Source organism: Portunus trituberculatus, chromosome 17 (assembly GCF_017591435.1).
Source record: "Portunus trituberculatus isolate SZX2019 chromosome 17, ASM1759143v1, whole genome shotgun sequence".
In the NCBI taxonomy this organism is placed as follows: Eukaryota; Metazoa; Arthropoda; class Malacostraca; order Decapoda; family Portunidae; genus Portunus; species Portunus trituberculatus.
The window spans coordinates 8,250,014-8,273,666 of NC_059271.1; the positions used below are offsets into that span (position 1 = coordinate 8,250,014).

The following is a 23,653-nucleotide window of genomic DNA, read 5'->3' on the forward strand; positions in this document are numbered from 1 at the left end:
AAATCAAGCATGAGATACTCAAAATAATTCACTAGAGTGGTTATACTGAAAACACTCAATAAGTATTCAATGGAACACAATGACATACATTACCATACACCATACACTGGCTGGAGTATCAGCAGCAATGAAAACACATCAGACAGACATTTCATAATCAGATGCAGTAGTAGTCTCAGTCTGCGATGAAAATCCAGGCATGAACATACAAAAATATAATGAAAATCACACATAAACATGAAAAAAAAAAAATCAACAGGAAAAAAAATTCACAGGAAAATAATTATAGGTAGTGTAAGAAAAATAATACTGAAAATAAAATAACTAGCCAACAGCATGGGCAGATAGAAAATGCAGAGAAAACAATGAAGTATAAGCAGAAAGCAATAGAAGAAAGCAAGAAACAAACAAACAGAAAAATTTTAAGGTCACTCAAGGAGACAGTAATAAAATAACAATGCACAAAAAACACTGTTGCACTTGTAAATAACACTGTAGCACTAGCAAATTAAAGAAAATGCATCAAATAATTGAGCTTATGAGGCTGCAAGGGTAATATAATAAAAAAGCAGGAAAAACATATGATACTAGGCTACAACACATTTAAAGCATCCGCGGCTGTGATAGCCAATCTGAGACAAGGGCAAGGTGCCGTAACGAATCACCGAAGAGCCCGGGAAAATATCAAGATGGCGGCCAGACAGGAGCCAATCAAATCACAGGATACAAGTAGCAGCGTCCCACAGCCAATGGGAGAAGCTGAAACATTCAAACATTAAGAGACACAGGAAGACGCTAGAATTAATGGCGCCAAGGCGAGAAAAAGCAGATTAAAATGCAATAAACACCACAAGATAAACTCACTGACTTACCCTGAAGGAACTAACCCAACGTATCTGTGTAGAAGGGTGTAGAAGGGAGCGTCAGATGAGGTGTGGAGTAGCTGAGAAGCATAAGATGGCGCCAGGACGGACCTTGGCGGGAAAACACACTGTAATCGCCTAAAAAAAAAAAAACTCACAGCAAGCACAAAAGTATGTTATACTTATACAAAAGACGGCAGAAGCTGGAGGGGTGGCGGAGGGGCTGACAGGTGGCACTTGAAGCACAGCTCACGAGAGAGCGAAGGAATGCGTGTCGGCTTGCTACACGTGGCGATTTGATACGCAGCAAGGTGCACGTGGCTTCACAAGACTACTTAAGAGCACAGCAGTCTATCAGGCAGACAGCAGGGGGAAGCTGCAGGCAAAAACTTGCGAACGAAGCTGTAGGTAGGAAGATCCAAGCGTCGAGAAGCCCACGTGAGACAGCAGGCAGTGGCAGGCCAAAATACAGCAGACAAGGCAGAGCTGCAGGAGGCTGGAGACAGCAAGGCACAATACAGCAAGAAACAGCTGACATTCCCGTAGCTGTAGGAAGATCCAAACGTTGAGAAGCCTACGTAAAACAGCAGGCAGAGACAACAGCCACTAGGCACAACAACGGGCGAGACAAGGCAGGAGCGGCCATCTTGTCTCTACTCTACACCATGGCGTCACCGGCACAGTCCTCATGAGTCACTCGCATATCACTGGCCTTCACCGCTGCTACCAATTATGTGGTAGTTGTCGTAAAACAGGGGTAGCATGGAGACACCTGAGTCCATTATGAAAGTGTATTTACGGTAGCACAATACACAACAAGTGTAAACCGAGCGAAACGAGAGGCAGGAGGCGTAGCGTGTCGCCTCAGGCGGCGGCGAGCGAGGACTGAGGGAAGGACGTGACGTCAGACAGAAAGGGAGTATGGGAAAAACAAAGGACATGCTAACATAATTTAAAAACACAACACAAGAGAAACTCAAGCATTGTAGCAACACACGAGCAACGTGACTGTGCTTACATTCCCATGTATGAAAAGGCATGAGATAAAACTGTAGCCCATACCATAAACACTAACTTTGTGGGTCCATGCACATTACTAGTCAGGGGCTACATACAAGCTTTGATGAGGCTAGGTAAAGAAATAAGGCCAAGATGCCCTTTTCTTTATTTTAAGACTTGCCTGCCTAATATTTAAGCAGTTCTGAAGATACCTGTCAAGTATAGACTCTACTATGTACATACATCATTCCACTCCTTTTTATTTCATTTACATTGTCCTCTAATGGATTTACAGTGCAAACAAAATGTAAAGTGAAATGAAGCAAAGATTGAATTTGATCATCAGATAAGATGTTGAGATAATGTCTACTTACCATGGTGTGTAATCATAAACTCATTCTGTAAAACTCTCACTATTAAAGCTGTCACTTGAGAAAAGTCTGACACTTCCATTACCATAATTATAAATTGCTAGAGGAAATATTCCCATGAAAAAAGAAAATTAAAAAATAAGTCAAATGATGTGGTTGACCAGAGAGAGAGCCAAGAACAATGTCAGTTGATGTGGTTGACTATGAATGGGTTAATGTTGTTTGGTGGTGCTTGCTAAGCTGTATAGTTATGTACAGCTCTGAGAGTACCATTCAAACCTTATATTTTGTATCACCATAAAGAATCCTCAACTGAGTTTCAGTGGGAGAATCCTCAATTGATATTCAGTTGAGTTAAATATGACTGCTAGGTAAACCACAAAACTTGTGGTTCCACTGTTTTCAAGCTCCTTTACTTATGGTTCTGAAACTAAGTGTTGTATGTGAGTGTGATTCATAACTAAGTTATGTTTTTTTGTATCAAAATTTATCTACTATCTTACTCATCCAAAAAGTATTGGCTTCAAAACAAACATACAAAAGCTTAATCTTTGTATGTTAATATAAAGTTGAGTAGTATATACATTTATATATATATATATACATATTTATATGTACAAAATCTTGTCATTTAACAAAATATTGGTTTGTTATTGCAAGACTAATACTAAATGTGGCTGCTCAGTAAATTAGTTTGATAGCTGCTGAAATCTCCAGCTCTCTAGAAGAAAGGGGCTAGATCATTAGTAGTGTGTGCATGTAACTCTCGATTTACGTGTGTTTGATTTACGCGTTTTTGTTATAATGCGAACAAAAAAATATTATAATTAATTTAATTTGCGCAATTGGTTTGCTTATACGTGATTTGGCCCAACCGCATTTTCAAACTGAGCGCCAGACGCAATTTCAAACTGCGCACCAGAGAGTTCCGCAGCTGTCCGATAGATGGGAGCTCCGGGGCCAGATCCAAGAAGCAGGTTGTTGTCTATGTTGGTACAGACAACCTCCATAGCAACCTCCTGCTCACATACCAACCTTCATAAAACAGCATCCAGAAAGATTCGTTGCTGTTGGCGGGTGGAGGTTGGTAGCCCGCCTAAAAGTGCTCATTGGCTGTCAGGAGCTCGATCCAAAAACTTTAACAATGTCAGAGCAACCTCCTGCCATGAAATGGTATCCATGAATGCTTGGGGACGGTAACGAACTTGCAATCAGGTTGCTCTCTGGTTGCTGGGAATACCACCTCTTGAGGTGGTGTTCCTGTCTTATATACTCATATGCATTTATGTTCACAAAACAACATTTCTATTAGCTTTTTACAAACCTTGCTCCCAAGAAAGGATTGTTTTGTATTGCATAAAGTGAAATCTTACATGGAATACCAAAAAATAAAGCAGAGATGAGATCGGCCACAGATGAGGCGGAGACTTGCGGCGACTCGGCCGCTTCTTCTTCTTCTTGTGACCCTTTTAGCTTGAGTGCTGCTTTCACCACGATATTTATGTTTCCATTCCTCTATTGCTCCTCTATTGCAAGTCTCTGCCTCGTCTGTGGCCAATCTCATCTCTGCTTTATTTTTGGGTATTTCATGTAAGATTTCACTTTATGCATTACAAAACAATCCTTTCTTGGGGGCAAGGTTTATAAAAAGCTAATAGAAATGTTGTTTTGTGAACATGAATGCATATATAAGACAGTAACACCACCTCGAGAGGTAGTGTTCCCAGCAACCTGATAGCAATCTCGTTACCGTCCCTCCAAGTGTTCATGGATGCCATTTCGCGGCAGGAGGTTGCTCTGACGTTGTTAAATGATCTTGGATCCAGTTCCTGCTCTTCTGATGCCTCATTTGCAGTGTGCCAGCAGAGTACAGACAGAATCTCTTCAATCTGCCTATAATTCACCAAGATGGCCCTAAAATGTCCTTCATCATCTTCTGCACGTGGAGTTATTTTTGATAAGTGGATTTTTGATAAAGTGGTAAAGCTCAGAGGAAGATGGTGACTGACTGTGGTGTGAGTGGTGAAGGCAGTCACAGTGAGTGTTCTGTTTACATGTTTTTTTGTTTTGTTTTCTCTTATTATTTTTTGCCTTCTCTTATTATTTCTTGCTTTTCTCTTTACTTTAAATACACTTTTAGTAATTAGAATGGTAAATAATAAAAAACATGTTAATTTAGCCAAATAAATAGAGTATTTTGTACAAATTTTTTGGACCACATCCTGCATCCCCCTATTATCTATTGTTTCTTATGAGAATTACATGTTTGTTTTACACAAATTTTGATATACGCCATGCCTCTTGGAGCGCATCCATCGCGTAAATTGAGAGTTACTTGTATCTGCATTAAGCTATCTTCTTGACTGAGATTCAAAAGTTACTTACTATTTGGATACTCTTTACATTAATCCTTGTGGAACAGAAATTATTTTGCATTGGGATCTCAGTAAGGGAGACCTGGGGTAGTTGGCACACTTCCTATTCTCAGTGATGGAAGAAAATTTACAAAGAATTTTGGTTTGCACATGTTTTCATTAAAGAATTATAAACATTCATCTTACTTTTCATGAAATAAAAACCAGTGAGGTCCCATGAGGTGATAAGCTGTTGTGATTCGCAGTGCTGTCAAACAATAAATAATGAAATTATTTCAAATGTTTAAACTTACCAAGTTACCCCTGTCTCTCCTATGCATGAAGAGTAATTGAAAATGTTCCTGTGTTTCATACTAATATTTAATGGAATTCAATGAGACTGGGAATCACTCTGTAAAAATACATTTATTGTATTGATGTCTCAGACTTTGTTCTTTACAGATATCATTTTTTTTTATTGTAAGTGTTAGGTGACATCCAATAAAAACTGCCATCAAAATGATAGGTGACATCCAATAAAAACTGCCATCAGAATGACAAATGGGGAAATGAATTTTCAGTTAACTTCAGAATATCTTTTTACACTTTGGTGGTATAATCGTACATATCTTCCTTTCACATCTGCTTCAATGATTTTTTTGATAAGGAAATATATGTACTTGTAATATATGAGTATTGAATAATTAGAAAACATTGCAAATCATAAACCAATATGATTATTCTGGTTCTACAAAATGATAAATTCAAATGATTGGGTTGGTGTACCAATGGATCAGAGAGCAATTTATAGGATATACCTTATTTATTTATCTTTATTTATTTAAATAATTTATTTATTTTTATCTAAAACCAGTATTTTTCTCTCATAAACATTGTGTACTACTCGCAGTCACACCAGTTATACAAAAATAATAAAAGTTTATCTCATTCTTAATGAACTTTTTATTCTTTAATCATTTAAACTAAGTTTCATATGATTCAGCAGCTGTTTGTTATAAAGTTATCAATTTACTATTGCATGCAAAATATATTGTGGTAGAGAGTTTCCTAATTTTTTTGACAGTACAGCTAGTATATATCATAATGTTTACATTTTGCACAATGGTACATACTGTCTTCTTTTTACACCTCTCAGGAAAGAATGGCTTCAGAAGACTGGAAGTCCAAGCTCTCGAATTGACAAGGCTGAATTCAAGAATGAGAAAGAAATTGAAGATTACTCTTTCAAGAACTTTTCAATTAGGCACTAAGTTGCCAAATTAAGCAGTTTTCATTTCCAATCAGTTAAATGTTACAAGTTTAAATAGCAAATAACAAAAGTGAAGAAAACAATAATATATGGTAGTTAGCTATGGCTATTAATTGCTCAGATTGATATTTTTCCCATTTGTAACAAATTTCACTAACAAGACTTATTGTATATTTATATACTATACAATTACTAAAATGGTTCAAGAGCATAGCCTACCTTTTTTCCTTTATTGGCATTATGTGTTATGTATAATTATTTTGTTAATTTTTTGTCTAGACAGTTAATGAAATTTAGGAAGGATGATTAAACAATTTTTCTCTGATAAATGTCAAGTTATGTAAGTGTATTTTTGCTTATCTAATCCATTCATCTGTCTATATCTGTGTCTACCTCTGTGTTCTCGTCTGTCTATGTGTATCATGTGTATTTATAACAATGAGGAACTGTGTGTGTGTGTGTGTGTGTGTGTGTGTGTGTGTGTGTGTGTGTGTGTGTGTGTGTGTGTGTGTGGTGACATATACATTATTATTACTTTAAATTACATCTCAGGATACAGTGCTCAATTTTGACAAAACACTCTTAGGTGATCAAAAGATTATGTAACATCCATCAGACTTTATTAACCACTGACCATCTGCACCATACCAAAAGTATGTAATGCCTGGGGATTATAATGAAGGACAATTTATCATGAGGAAAACACATCAAAAGTTGGGGAAATATATGAGTTACTAAGAAAAATGAAATGGGGTTTTATCTATATAGATGAAGAGATGATGAAAAAAACTAATAGAATACATGATTTGACCTAAACTAGAATATGCTGCACTCATATGGTCACTACATAATAAGAAAGATATAAGGAAGATAGAGAGGATTGAAAGAGCTGCAACCTAAATGGTTCCAAGTTTGAAAGAGCTAATGTATGAGGACTAGTAGATTAAAGATCTTAAGACTTCCAACATTGCAACAGAGGAGAGAAAGAGGGGACCTAATTGCTGTACTATATAGGGTATGGAAGGGGATGGACACAGTTGACAAAGAAGACCTATTGGTGTGGGACTCAAGAAATACAAGGGAACATGGCATGAAATTGAAAAGACTGCATGTAGAAGAGGCATTAAGAAATATAGTTTTCCAAACAAGCATAGAAATGTGGAACAATTTGGATGGAACTCGTTCAAGCAAGAAATATTCATGACTTTAAGGCTAAACTGGATGACTATAGGTGTGAAAACAGGACATCATGAGCATAGCTCTTTTTCTGTAAAACACAAGTAGGTAAATACAACTAGGTAAATAGGAATGCACACACACACACACACACACACACACACACACACACACACACACACACACACACACACACACACACACACACACACACACACGCCCGTTAGCTCATTGGTTAGAGCGCTGGCTTCACAAGCCAGTGGACCGGGGTTCGATTCCCCGGCCGGGTGGAGATATTTGGGTGTGTCTCCTTTCACGTGTAGCCCCTGTTCACCTAGCAGTGAGTAGGTACGGGATGTAAATCGAGGAGTTGTGACCTTGTTGTCCCGGTGTGTGGTGTGTGCCTGGTCTCAGGCTTATCCGAAGATCGGAAACAATGAGCTCTGAGCTCGTTCCGTAGGGTAACGTCTGGCTGTCTCGTCAGAGACTGCAGCAGATCAAACAGTGAAACACACACTGATGTAGTCATGTCTTAATAAAGAGTAGCACTTAGAAAATGTTTTGGTTGAAAGAGAAGATATTTGCTTCTCAAATAGTAATATAACACTGTAATGATTGGCAGTTTAATGCTTGCTTGTGAAAGAAGAAAGACTCATGAAATATATGAAATTTAATATCAGGATAACTAATGATAATAAGGATGATATATCAAAAAGTGTTATCCACGGTTTATTTTCTTTGCATAAATTTTATATGAAAACTAGCCTTATTGTCTTAGTGAACATGGTGGGTATATTAATAAAAATGATAATAATAATGTATTTGTGTATGTTGATAATAATAATAATATATAACAATAATAATAATGATATTGGTAATCTATAATGTTAAGAGCACTCACATCATCTGTATGTCTTACATTTCATATTAATATCAAATTGTATGATAAAACCATAACATCTAATATGAAACATCAATAACTTGTATTATATATATATATATATATATATATATATATATATATATATATATATATATATATATATATATATATATATATATATATATATATATGCTTATTGAGGAACTGAATCTGCTACTTTGCTTTAAGGCATTTCATGTAAGACTGCTGCTTATGTGTGCTCAGTAGTAGCAGTAATAACAGTGTGAGTAGCTTGATGTACTGAATTACATAATAATCATAAAGCATAGTTCATTATTGAGTAAAATACGTAATCTTCCTTAATTTTGTCACCTGAATATGTTGGTGTACAGTGTTGCTCAAGTTATACAACTACCTGTAAACAAAAAGTAAAAAAAAAAAAAAAAAAAAAAAACAATGTTGACAAAATTTTATCCTGAACTGTGATATTTCTTGCTTAGGGATGTGATCATATTGTTGCCCCCTTGTTATATTTAAAGGCATGTGTCATTGAATAAGAATAAAATAATCAGCATATGTTTTTTTTTTTTATACATATTACAGCATTCATTTCAAGGATATTCAAATGGTCACTGCAAAATGGGCATGTATATATCTGACCTTTGTCATGACCAACTGAACTTATATCTCTTACTTTTACAAATATACAGTATAGCAGTCGTTTTCTCATTATATATAGGATACTAAAAAAAAAAAAAAAAATCCAAATGTCTATTGTTTCTGCACATGTAGTTAACATCTTAGTAACGTATCTTACGTTCTTATCTTAGAGTCTTGAATGCTTAGCACCAATGTCATTGCGTTGTCCCTGGTTGGCTCGTTTAGCTTGAATACAAATTTGTAAGTCTCTGGATTCCAAATTAACTCTAGGACTTCCTCACTTAAGTAGTTTTCCACTTCAGTAGTTTTCCAAGTCATAGAAATACTTCCATTTGTAACACCTGACATTATCCATTCCTTTGTGAAAGCCACCTTCTCTTAAAACCTTTTCTATCCTATTCACTAGGTCTTTTACTTCATCTCTATTGCCCACTCCACCTAGTAAATCGTGTACATATGAATTTTTTACTATTAAATTTGTCACCTCAGGATGGTCTTCAAACCTTTAGGCAGTCTTCCTCAGAGCTGCCATGGCTATGTGAGCATTATGGTTTTATCTCCAAATATTATGGTACTGAAGACATAGTGATTGTGTTTACATTGTTCATATCTCACCACAAGGACCTGTGTGTATGCTGTTGAAGTTCTATTTTCATAGAATTATACATTTTCTTGATGTCTGTAACTATTTCTATGTATCCTTTGCCAATCTTAATGAAACCTCCACCAAATTATTGATTAAATCGGGTCCTTTGCACAAAAAACTATTCAAAGAGGAGCTTAAGTATGTGGCAGATGAATTGAACACTATCCTAAATAGTGTAGAAGATGAGCCTGCTTTTACAATTTCGTGATGAGGGAGATAAAATACATGGCTCTCATAAGCTGCAATTTGCTCTGGTGCCAATTTCCTAGTTACACCCTTGTTCACCATGTCTTCCATCTGGTTTTGATAATTTTCATTTTCAGTTTTTGGAGTCTTTTTCTGTACATTTCCATCTGGTATGAGACAGAGGTAAGTTATTTGATAGATCCCTTTTGTCACGCATGTGATGTGATGTGATATGATCTAATCCAGCATGTACCATATTCATCATATTCTAGGCCTTCATTGATTATATCAAATTTTCTTTGTTCCCTCTGTTAATCCTCTTGGCAATGAACATCTACCACAATGATATCCTCCACATCTAGGTACACAATTGATGCCAGTGTTTTAAAAGTCAGAGATTAATGTGGTAACATCAGTTTTAGGATAAGCTAGCAGATCATCTGGTTGGGCACAAACTAAATGATTGACCAATACACTGATGCAACTTCTTCCATCAGTAAGACTCAATCACCATTAGTTTATTTTTTTATTTATTTATTTTTTTTATTAAAAGTGGGGGTGAAGAAAAAAAGTGAGCTAGCTAGAGGAAAAGTAGGAGTGAAGAAAGGGGTGAAAGAAAGTAGAAGAGAGATAGTTTGTGGGCTTAACCACAGTGTTATTATTTATATATATATATATATATATATATATATATATATATATATATATATATATATATATATATATATATATATATATATATATATATATATATACATATACATATACATACATACATACATACATATATATATACATATATATACACATATATACACATATACATACATACATACATATACACATATACACACATGTATACATATATACACATATATACATACATATATACATATATATATATACATACATATATACATATATACACATATACACACGTACATACATATATACATATATATACACACACACACACACACACACATACATATACACACACACACACATATATATACACATATACACACACACACACACACACACATATATATATATACACACACACACACACACACACACATATACACATATACACACACACACACACACACACATATACATTTATACACATATACACACACACACCAGTGACCACACACCCACATGCTCCCAGGAAGAGTAAAAAAATGGATAGACCGGTAAGAAATAAATTACCAAATTCAAAATATGCCGATGAGGCCCAGGGAGCAAAACCAAAAGTGGCCAGTCAAAGCATGAGTCCATCTTCAACAGGGGCAACAATGCAAGGTCGACTGGTAATGTTGGAGAAGAGATTTGAGGAGTTGGTGAAGGAATTAAAAGTTCAGAGGAGTGAGGAGGAGTAGGATAGAGAATTCCAAAGGCTTTGAAGGAAAGAGTTAAGAGACTGGAGGAAAATGAAAACGATTGGTGGATGAGAATGCACACTTGAGAGTGGAGGTTGAAAAATACAAGAGACGGTTGGAGGAGAAAATGGAGAGAGTAGTAAAGGAGAAAGATGACTTTAAGGAAATGATCAGTGAGCAGAATGAAAGGTTTGAAAGGAATGGGAACTGAAGAAAACACAATGGACTGAGTCGAGGGAAGCAGAGATGGTTGGATTACAAGAAATAATTAAAGATCAGTTGAAGGAAGACAAAAAAGAAAGGTCCAAGGAACTGGTTAATGTTATGAAGAATAAGGAAACATTGATAAGAGAAATAGCAGAAAAGAAGAAGAGTGTGTTAATATTTGGGATGAAAGAACAAAATATAACATATAAGCCTAAGAGAATTAAGGAAGAATTAAAACGGTAAGAGATCTGTTCAAAAATCTAAATGATGATGAAAAAAGACCTACAAGAAGAAGTGGAAGAGATCCATAGACTGGGTCCGTATAAGGAGGGAGTGAGCAGACCGATTAAAGTAGTACTGAAGTCACAACAATCTGCGGAGGATATCCTATATAGAACATCAAAGTTAAGAGAGATAGAAGGTTGTAAAGAGGTGTTTGTGAGAAAGAATAGAAATGAGGAAGAGAGGAGAAGATATAAGGAATTGTTGGAAGAGGCGAGAAGGAAAAATGATGAGCGGTCTGAGGAGGAAAGAGAAAAGTTTTTTTGGAGAGTTATAGGAGAGAGAGTCAGAAAGTGGTATGTGGAAAGAAGGAATGCGGAGGAACCCCTAGAGGGAGCAGTGGGTGGACCGTAATGTATACTAATATAGATGGGATACTGTCAAGTAGATTGGAATTGCAAGACTATATGATGGTGGAGAAGCCTGATATAGTGTGTTTGACTGAGACAAAATTGCATGAAAAACAAAGGTAAATTTGGATAATAAATATAATATATGGAGAAAGGATAGAGAGTAAAGGTGGAGGAGGAGTTATGATTATGACGAAGAAATAAATAAATGTGGATAAGGTTTGGTATGGGAAGAACAATGCAGAAGTGATAAGCATAAGGATAAAAGTGATGGAAAAGAATTAATAATCATGGTGACCTATGTACCTCCTAAAACAAATTCTTGGACATTAAGGAATACGACAATATGATCAAGGATACTTTACAGAGTTTGGAAAGTGTATTATCTGGAAAAGAAAGGTGATACTAGTAGGAGATTTTAATTGTAAGGAGGTGGATTGGGAAAATCTAGTAAGTGGTGTTGGAGAGGAAGCATGGGAGAGAGATTTCTTAATCTAATGATGGAAAATATGATGGAACAGAGGGTGAAGGAAAATACTAGATATAGAGGAGATGATGAACCGGCTAGACTGGATTTGGTGTTAACAAGAGAAGTGTACCTATGTGGAGATATACAATACAAATGTCCTTTGGGAAAGAGTGATCATGTGGTTATGGAAATGCAGATAGCAACAACACAGCGAAGGAAGGACGAGACATACAGGAGTGGTAGATTGAATTATAGAAAGATGGACACAGAAAGTTTGAAAAATTATTTCAGAAAATTAGATTGGGAGGAGATGTTACAAATCAGAGAAGTGCAAAAAAATATGAGATTTTTATGAAATATTATAAAGAAGGAGTTATGAAATTTGTACCAAAGTATAAACCGAGAGAGGAAGGAAGAAAGGATTGGTTTAATGCAACTTGTGTTAAGGCTAAGGAAAAGAGAGATGTGGCTTGGAAAAGATGGAAAAGAGCAGGAATATACTAAATAAGGAGAATTATAGAGTGGCGAGAAATGAGTATGTGAGGGTAAGGAGGAGGAAGAAAGAAAATTTGAAAAGATATTGTAGACAAGAGTAAGGAACATCCAAAATTGTTTTACAGGTTCATAAATGGTAAACTTAAAAGAGAGAGTCCATTGAAAGATTAAAAGGAGAGCAAGGGATAGTAGATGACCCTAAGAATATAGCGGAATTGCTAAATAATAGGTTTCAACAAGTATTTACTAAAGAAACAATGTTTGTAAAGCCTCAGAATGTACAAGGAAATGTGCACATGGATGACATTAAGATACCTAAAAGGAGTTATATAAAATGTTGGAGGAACTTAAAGATGATAAAGCGATGGGACCAGATGAAGTTTCAGGAAAATTATTGAAGGAATGTAGAGAAGAATTGATTGATCCATTATATGATATTATAAGGTGCTCATTAGAAACAGGGAAGTACCAGTAGAGTGGAAAAGAGCTGAAGTGGTGCCCATTTATAAGGGAGGCAGTAAGGAAGAGCCTCTTAACTATAGACCTGTGTCTCTAACAAGTGTGGTCGGTAAGATTTGTGAGAGGGTGATAAAGAAATATTGGATACGGTTCCTGGAGGATCATAAGTTATTATCGGATCATCAATTTGGCTTTAGGAAAGGGAGGTCATGTGTAACAAATCTACTGAGCTTTTATTCAAGAGTGGTTGACAAAATACAAGAGAGAGAGGATGGATGGACTGTGTATATTTGGATTTAAAGAAAGCTTTTGACAAGGTACCACATGAGACTGCTATGGAAATTAGAGATTTATGGAGGACTGAAAGGAAAAGTGTTAAAGTGGATGGAAAACTACTTGAGATGGAGGGAGATGAGAACGGTAATAAGGGATGCAAAGTCGGACTGGTTGGTGGTGGAGAGTGGAGTCCCACAAGGCTCAGTGCTGGCACCAATACTTTTCCTTGTATATATTAATGACATGCCAGAGGGAGTAAACAGTTATATTAATTTGTTTGCGGATGATGCGAAGTTGTGTAGGTGTGTGAAGAGTGAAGAAGATTGTGAAATTTTACAGGCAGATCTGGATAAGATTTGGGAGTGGAGCAAGAGGTGGCAAATGGAATTTAATCTGAGCAAAAGTCATGTGATGGAGATGGGGAAGAGTGGAAGACGGCCAAGAGGGTCATATAAGATGGGTGAAGAAGTAGTGTTGAAAAAGGTGGAAAAGGAAAAGGATTTGGGAGTGATAATACAAGACCATGGGCAGTTTGAGGCTCATATTGATAAGATGTTTGGAGAAACGTATAATTTGATAAAAATATTGGATTAGCCTTCCATTATATGGATAAAGATATGATGAAGAAATTAATTAGTACGGTAATTAGACCAAGATTGGAATATGCTGGAGTGGTTTGGTCCCCTTATAAAAAGAAGCATATAAGGAAGTTGGAGAGATTGCAGAGAATGGCAACAAAAATGGTTCCGGAATTGGCAGAAATGACCTATGAGGAGAGATTAAAAGAAATGAATTTGCTTACCTTGGAACAAAGAAGAGAAAGAGGAGATTTAATACAGGTTTATAAACTGTTGAACGGACTGGATGAAGTGGATAATGAGCAAATGATGTTGAGAGAGGAAAACTTAAATAGAACTACAAGATCGCATAGTAAAAAGATAGCCAAGGAATATGCTTGAAGGATGTGAAGAAATATAGTTTCCCACAAAGATGTGTGGAGGTGTGGAATGGTTTGAGTGAGGAGGTGGTGTCAGCGAGGAGTGTGCATAGTTTTAAAGGAAAGTTGGATGTGTGTAGATATGGAGACGGGGCCACACGAGTATGATACCCAGGCCCTGTAAAATTACAACTAGGTGAATACAACTAGGTGAATACACACACACACACACACACACACACACACACACACACACACACACACACACACACACACACACACACACACATCGTCGATGGCGGAGGTGGTCGCTGAGCTCCAGAGCAATCATCTATAATTCTACAGTTACCTAAGAGTAACCAAGGTGGGAAAGGAGCTGGTAATGTTTGTCCCGTCTCCATATAGTCATGTTAACTGTTGATTAGCAAAATAATGTCCAGTGAAGGTAAATATAAACTGTAGCCTGCGTTTGAGCCATCAGCTGGTTTGTTTACGTCTGCGCAACATGGCGGCCGTGAACTCGAAAGAGGAATCAGACTTCACAGGGTTTCAAGGAATAATGGAGAAGAGCACTTATGTGAAGAAAATTCTGGAGTTAGAAGGTAAAATTGAAAACTGTTTGAAAAGTATGAGGGCCTGGAAACGAGTTATGACAATGTAAAGAGAGACTGTGCCGATATGAAGAAGGAAAATGCAGCACTGAAAGAGGAAGTTAAGCTAATTAAAGTGAATTGCGAAAAATGTGGAGAATCTCTAGGAAAAGTGATGGAGAAGCAGGCTGAATGGAAAAAGTCAGGAAGTGGAAAGAAAGGAGGTAAATTACAAAGTTGCAAGTCTGGAAAAGGAAATCAAAGAGTCAGGGAGAAAACTTTGGGCCTTGCTGAAATTATAGATCAACAGATCATAGAAGAGAAGATAGCTGAGAAAGTGGTGAAGGTTATTAAGTCAAATGAGACATTGGTGAGGGAAACTGTAGACAAAAAGAGATGTGTGGTGATATTTGGTGTGGAGGAGGATAAGACACCGAGTAAAATGGAGAGAGAGAAAACATAAAAAGGTGATAAATAATATCATTAATGTGGTGCAGGAGGAGGAAAAGACCTAGTACAAGAAATAGAGGACTTCCATAGAATTGGAAAGTTCACAAGAGAAGGTATGAGGCCAATAAGAATCAAACTTAAGTCACAAAAGGATGTAGATGAATTGGTGGAGAAGTCATGGAGGCTAGCCCAGCAGGAAACAACAAGGAAGATTTGGTTGAGAAGAGATCTCGGTGAAAAGGAAAGAGAAATGTTAAATGAGTTGAGAAAGGAGGCTTTGAAAAAAATGAAGAGAGGACAGAAGAGAGAAGAAAGAGTTTTTCTGGAGAATCTTGGATATGAGACTGAGGAAGTGGTTCATAACCCAGAAAAGTACAGCAAGAAAGGACTAAAGAAACTTACATATGAGCGAAATGTAATGTATTCCAACATAAATGGAGTGATATCGGGATTTTAGAACTCAACGATTACTTGAGGGACAAGAACCCAGATATTGTGGGTCTTACTGAAACAAAACTGAGAGAGGAGAAGACCTGATGAAGGTTGGAGAAGGAAATATAACGTTTGGAAAAGAAATAGAGTAGGTAAGATGGGAGGAGGAGTGATGTTGCTGGTTAAAAAGATATAAAGGTGGATCAAGTGAAAAAGGTATGGGAAAGGCAGAAGTGCTAAAGATCAGAGCAGAAACTAATGAAGGAAAAAGAGGCACTACATAGTGGTGTACGTACCACCTAAGACAAATGCATGGTCAGTACAGGAATATGAAGAAATGATAAGTGATACAGGAACATGTCTGGAAGAAATGTTGGGTGGCTGTGAACGAACTATAATGATGGGAGATTTTAATTGTAAAGAGGTGTGTTGGGAGGACTGGTCAATGGAAGGATCAGAGACAACATGGGGAAATACACTATTGACACTGGCAATGGAAAATGTGTTAACTCAGTGGGTCAAAGAAGATACTAGGTTTGGAGGAGAGGGAGCATCGTCAAGACTGGACTTGGTCTTTAGTACAGAGCCAATGGTCATTGAGGAGATGAGGGTGGAGTGCCCTTTAGCAAAGAGTGATCATGCAGTTTTGGAGTTCAAGGTGATAGACGAAGAGAAATCTAGAAGAAATGAAGAATATAAAGTGGGAAGATGGAATTATGCCAAGACAGATTTTGGAAACCTAAAGAAATTCTTTCAAGAGACAAATTGGATGAAATTCAAGAGTGCTAAGGAGCAAATGAAAAGTGGAAGGAATTTATAAAATATACAAAGAAGGTGAGAAAAATTTGTACCAATAAGACAACATAGAGAAGTTGGAAAGCAGGACTGGTTTAACGATAGATGTGAAAAGGCTAGAACAAGAAAAGAGGATGCATGGAAGAGGTGGAGAAGGAAAAGACGGATTAAGCAGTGGGAAAGTTACAAAAGAGCAAGAAATGAATATGTGTTGATTAGAAGAGAAGAAAGAAAGAAACAAGAAAAGGATATAATTGATAAATGTAAAGACCAACCAAGGCTTTTTACAGACATGTGAACAACAACATCAAAAATAGAGAAAGTATTGAAAGTTTAGAAGTAAATGGAGTATACAGTGAAGATCCCAGGAAATGGCAGAGGCTATGAATGGATGCTTTCGGAAGGTATTCACAAAGGAGACTGCTTTTGACAAACCACTGGTAATGGAACAGAAAGGGATTATGAAGGAGTTTCAAGTAACTGTGGAGGAGATCAAGAACATGATGGGGAGTTTAGAAGTGAGAAAAGCTGTGGGACCTGATGGGGTATCAGGATGGATTTTAAGAGAATGCAGGAGCAATTGGCAGAAAAAGTTTGTGAAGTAATTGATGCCTCATTAAGGGAAGGTGTAGTGCCCCAAGACTGGAAAAGAGCTAACATTGTCCCAATCTATAAATCAGGTAACAAGAGAGACCCATTGAACTATAGACCAGTGTCACTTACAAGTGTGGTAGCTAAGATGTGTGAGAGGGTGGTGAAGAATAGATGGACAGACTTCTTGGAGAAAATGACATACTTTGTGAGTGTCAATTTGGTTTTAGAAAAGGGCGTTCATGCACGACAAACCTGATATGTTACTATTCGAGGGTGATAGATGTAATACAGGAAAGAGATGGTTGGGCTGATGGAATATATCTGGATTTAAAAAAGGCCTTTGATAAGGTACCACACCAGAGACTGATCTGGAAACTTGAAATGGTAGGAGGAGTGCATGGCAGTTTACTAAAATGGATGGAAGACTTTTGGTAGGAAGAGAAATGAGAACAATAATTAAGGACAGACCATCAGAATGGGGATTGGTGGAGAGTGGAGTTCCACAGGGATCAGTGTTGGCACCAGTAATGTTCGCAGTCTACATAAATGACATGGTGGATGGGGTGTCCAGTTATGTGAGCCTATTTGCAGACGATGCAAAATTGTTAAGAAAAGTGAGATGTGACAAAGATTGCGAACTACTCCAGGAAGACTTGGACAGAATATGGAAATGGAGCTGTACATGGCAAATGGAGTTCAACACGACAAAATGCAAGAAAATAGAGTTTGGCAAGAGTGAAAGAAGAATCAGGAGTATGTACAAGATAGGAAATGAAGACATAAAACCAGTCATGAAGAAAAGACCTTGGGGTGACAATTACCAATGACCTATCGCCAGAGAGACATATAAACAAAATAATTGGAGAAGTATTGAACTTATTGAGGAACATAAGAGTGGCGTTCAGATATCTAGATGAAGAAATGATGAAGAAAATAATTACTGCAATGATAAGACCGAGGCTTGAATATGCAACAATACAGTGGGCTCGAACTTAAAGAAACACATAAGGAAACTAGAGAAAGTACAGAGGGCTGCAACAAAATGGTGCCTGACTTAAGAGATTTGACTTATGAAGACAGACTGAAAAGAATGCAACTTCCAACCCTGGAAAACAGAAGAGAAAGGGGAGACCTGATAGCAATATACAGAGTGATGATTGGCATGGAAAAATGGATAGGGAAGATCTGTGTATGTGGAATGAAGAATGTCGAGAGGGCATGGGAAAAACTAAAATGGCCACTTATAGGAGAGATGTGAAAAATATAGCTTCCTCATAGAAGGGTGGAAGCATGGAATAGTTTAGACGTGGAAGTGGTCAACGCAAGGAATATTCATGATTTTAAGAAAAAGCTGGACATTAATAGATATGGAGACGGGACAACACGAGCATAGCTCTTTTCCGTATGTTACAATTAGGTAAATACAATTAGGTAAATACACACACACACACACACACACACACACACACACACACAAAGATTGGAAATACAATTGGACACACACACACACACACACACATACACACACACACACACACACACACACACACACACACACACACACACACACACACACACACACACACAGATATACACATATACACACACACACACACATATACAAAAAAAATAAAAAAAAATAAAAAAAAAATATGAAAGAAAAAAATATACACACACACACATAACACACATGAATAAATACACACTTACACACACACACACACAAAAATATATACACACACACACACACACACACACACACACACACACACACACACACACACACACACACACACACACACACACACACACACACACACACACACACACCTGCTCAGAGTGGCATCTAACACTCCACACGCTAAGCAATGTGCTTGAGTGAGAATAGTTAGGCACACAACACACACCAGAGCAGTGAACGAGTGTACAGAGTGAACATAGCCTGGTGGCGTGTACATGGGAGTGATCGGAGGTGTGAGAATCTCCACACTCCAAATGACAGAGCGGGAACCACACAAAGGCCAGCCATAGCAGCTGCCAACGCATCCCACCACACACGTAGCTACCAGGACTGGCCCCCAGTTACCACATACCCACATGCTCCCAGGAAGAGTAAGAAAACATGGATAGACCGGTAAGAAATAAATTACCAAATTCAAAATATGTTGATGAGGCCCAGGGAGCAAAGCCGAAAGTGGCCAGTCAAAGCATGAGTCCATCTTCAACAGGGGCAACATTGCAAGGTAGATTGGTAATGTTGGAGAAGAGATTTGAGGAGTTGGTGAAGGATTTAAAAGTTCAGAGAAGTGAGGAGGAGCAGGATAGAGAATTCCGCAAGGCTTTGAAGGAAAGAGTTAAGAGACTGGAGGAAAATGAAAACGATTGGTGGATGAGAATGCACACTTGAGAGTGGAGGTTGAAAAATACAAGAGACGGTTGGAGGAGAAAATGGAGAGAGTAGTAAAGGAGAAAGATGACTTTAAGGAAATGATTAGTGAGCAGAATGAAAGGTTTGAAAGGAATGGGAACTGAAGAAAACACAATGGACTGAGTCGAGGGAAGCAGAGATGGTTGGATTACAAGAAATAATTAAAGATCAGTTGAAGGAAGACAAAAAGAAAGGTCCAAGGAACTGGTTAATGTAATGAAGAATAAGGAAACATTGATAAGGAAATAGCAGAAAAGAAGAAGAGTGTGTTAATATTTGGGATGAAAGAACAAAATATAACATATAAGCCTAAGAGAATTAAGGAAGAATTAAAACGGTAAGAGATCTGTTCAAAAATCTAAATGATGATGAAAAAAGACCTACAAGAAGAAGTGGAAGAGATCCATAGACTGGGTCCGTATAAGGAGGGAGTGAGCAGACCGATTAAAGTAGTACTGAAGTCACAACAATCTGCGGAGGATATCCTATATAGAACATCAAAGTTAAGAGAGATAGAAGGTTGTAAAGAGGTGTTTGTGAGAAAGAATAGAAATGAGGAAGAGAGGAGAAGATATAAGGAATTGGTGGAAGAGGCGAGAAGGAAAAATGATGAGCGGTCTGAGGAGGAAAGAGAAAAGTTTTTGGAGAGTTATAGGAGAGAGAGTCAGAAAGTGGTATGTGGAAAGAAGGAATACGGAGGAACCCCTAGAGGGAGCAGTGGGTGGACCGTAATGTATACTAATATAGATGGGATACTGTCAAGTAGATTGGAATTGCAAGACTATATGATAGTGGAGAAGCCTGATATAGTGTGTTTGACTGAGACAAAATTGCATGAAAAAACAAAGATAAATTTGGATAATAAATATAATATATGGAGAAAGGATAGAGAGAGTAAAGGTGGAGGAGGAGTTATGATTATGACGAAGAAATAAATAAATGTGGATAAGGTTTGGTATGGGAAGAACAACGCAGAAGTGATAAGCATAAGGATAAAAAGTGATGGAAAAGAATTAATAATCATGGTGACCTATGTACCTCCTAAAACAAATTCTTGGACATTAAGGGAATACGACAATATGATCAAGGATACTTTACAGAGTTTGGAAAGTGTATTATCTGGAAAAAGAAAGGTGATACTAGTAGGAGATTTTAATTGTAAGGAGGTGGATTGGGAAAATCTAGTAAGTGGTGTTGGAGAGGAAGCATGGGGAGAGAGATTTCTTAACCAGCACTCAAGTGGGTCTTTCTTTTAATATTTTGGTGCCCTTGGCTGGTTTCTCTCCTGCACAAAAAAAAAAAAAAAAAAAAAATCTCAGACACAGGACTACCCCAGGGCTCAAGGATCCATAGGTCTTCGTGGCCTGCTGAACACCACCAGCAACAAAGCAAGCACAGTAGTTGTTGCCTTTGTGGCAAAAGCATATGGGGAGAATTCTTCGTACGTTACTCCTGAAAACGTTTTCCATGAAACTGCTCGATATGAACAGATAGCAGCACCACTGCTGTCCTCCAAGCTTTAACCCACACCACAACTTCCCTCTTGTATATTCATTGATGTCGATTGACATGAGCCGTGTCGGGCGGGGGGCCAGGAGCTCGCTCAGCGACAGCAACAGGGCCTAACACGCCACACAGAGGGTACAGAGAGTTACCATGCGAGACATGACGCAGCCACAGCTGTAGAGGCCCACATAGTGGATGGCGCCAGGCATGGACACTGAGTTAGTGGGTAAAGACGGTAAAGACACAACAAGGTGATAAGCTGAAAACATGCGAGAGACCCATGGCTAACGATGTTTGTTTAAGTAGAGATACTCGTTGTTTCGCTGGGAGGCCCCTTGCCGCCAGCTGCCTGGTGCCAAGGACGACTCAGGACAAAGTGATCAACAAGTGATCAAGTTATGTGTAGTGGTGACCGATGGTATCGTAGGATAGGCGTGAATATAAGGAGAAGCACAGGACGAAAAGACTCACTTTTCTCTAGCTCAATCATCCCTTCATTCTAATTTTTCACGGTGTAAAACATCGCCATGAAGACTGGGTTCCTCCTCTGCTTCGCCTTACTATATTTATAGTAAGTTGTAACTTAGAGTAATTTTCCTAAGTGTCATAGAGCCTCGTGCGATATGTACTGTGGACGTAGAATGGACTTAGAATAATTTTTTGGTGATCCTTTGCATGAAGTGAGAATATTTTTGGTGATCCTTTGCATGTAGTGATCACACATGTATTGTACCGTAAGACTTCATCGTGCCGGATGAGTGAAGTGAGTAGTCCCAGTTACCTTGATGAACAGAAGTTGAGACGCAAAGTGAATTATATAACAATATGTGGTTATGCAGTATTGTATTACTTTTGTGTTTAATTGCGGTGTTATTCTACATGTTAAGCAATAAATATAGTTGGTTTTGAGCTGTGTGTGAAATATCCCACAAAAGAATCCACTAGCCTTGGCCATTCAACCATACCTGAGTTAACAGGTAAGCAGTGTAAAGTAAAACAGTTCACATGTGTAACTAGCCATCAAAGGCTGGTTACGACAGCCGTGAGCAGCAGGCATGTCATTGGCTACTTCAGACGCAGTTAAACTATCGTGAAGGGAAATATGTTCTGGAGACTGGAGGAGCGAAGCGACACGACCACACCACACCTTTCATTAGACAGATGAACTGGCTCAGAAAGTGGTTTTAAATGTGAAGATAGTTGTTTATAAGACTGAAAACAAAATCTACCGAAAATGGTTCATGCACCTGCCTACTATACTGAGGTGACACAGAGGAGGTACCTACACTACAAGGCAGCAAGACAACTTACATTTACCGTATACTAACACAGACTGTGGGTCATGTCCACTCCTCGTACTGGGCCTCAGGATATGGAACACATTTCCTCAACACATTAAGATTTCCTCAACACATTGCTAACGGTAACTCTCTACGTGTGTTCAGAAAGACTCTAAAGGCATATTTTGAACACTTAAATGTTAGATAAATCTACAGTTATTTCACTTATTAATCTATCTTTTTATTCACTTACAAACTTAACTGTTATCCCATATATGTAGTTATTAACTAAAGTAATTGCAAGGAATAGCCATTTTTATTGAATAAGATAAATTTGAATTTGAATCTGTCACTCCTTTTTTTCCTTCAGTTGATCAGCTTTACTTTTCCTTTCAATACCGTCTTTGTATACAATATTTACGAGGCGGAACAGGAGAGAGACAATATTAAGATTAGTTTAACCTTTCAGTGCTTGTTTTCTATGTAATATTTACGTGGCAGGACAACTGTACAATATTTAGTTTAGTTCTCCCTTTAATATTTTGACCTGCAATAATTAACAGGGATTTAAGTAATGTATAGAGTATCTGTGAACATTTGCAAGACAGAGAGGCATTAAGGAAGATAGATTTTGAAAGACATCTCAGATTGGTCAACGATTATAATGAAATGATGGGTTTTTATGGTTCAGTAACAGATTAACAGCATTTCTGGGTTACTGACCGGAGAAAGCAGCATCAGCAGCATGCTTACGCATCACATCATTACGGGGCCGTCACGCTCATAGACTCCATGACGGCCACCGCCACCACCACCACACTGACATTCCATCACCAATATCATTACCACCACCACCACCACTACATTATTCTGCGTCTTACCTCAGCAGCTGCCAGCCCCGCCTGCACGCCCGATGCCCAGCCCACACACACACACACACACACACGGTAGCTCAGTGGTTAGAGCGCTGGCTTCACAAGCCAGAGGACCAGGGTTCGATTCCCCGGCCGGATGGAGATATTTGGGTGTGTCTCCTTTCACGTGTAGCCCCTCTTCACCTAGCAGTGAGTAGGTACGGGATGTAAATCGAGGAGTTGTGACCTTATTGTCCCGGTGTGTGGTGTGTGCCTGGTCTCAGCCCTATCCGAAGATCGGAAATAATGAGCTCTGAGCTCGTTCCGTAGGGTAACGTCTGGCTGTCTCGTCAGAGACTGCAGCAGATCAAACAGTGAAACACACACACACCGGTGATGCACAACACAGCAGCAGCAGGACAACTTGTATCACTGGATCTCACCACTCCCCACGCT

At 38.0% G+C, this 23,653-nt stretch overlaps 1 protein-coding gene across 1 annotated transcript in view; it reads left to right on the plus strand.

Annotated features, from left to right (window-relative positions):
• Positions 1-7,178, plus strand: part of LOC123504771 (acylphosphatase-2-like) — a 70,295-nt gene extending 63,117 nt beyond the window's left edge. The window contains exon 4 of the mRNA XM_045255586.1: positions 5,744-7,178. Within this exon, the coding sequence (XP_045111521.1) occupies positions 5,744-5,858 (115 nt within the window). The 3' untranslated portion in view covers positions 5,859-7,178. The remainder of the gene's footprint in view (positions 1-5,743) is intronic.
• Positions 7,179-23,653: the final 16,475 nt, after the last annotated feature.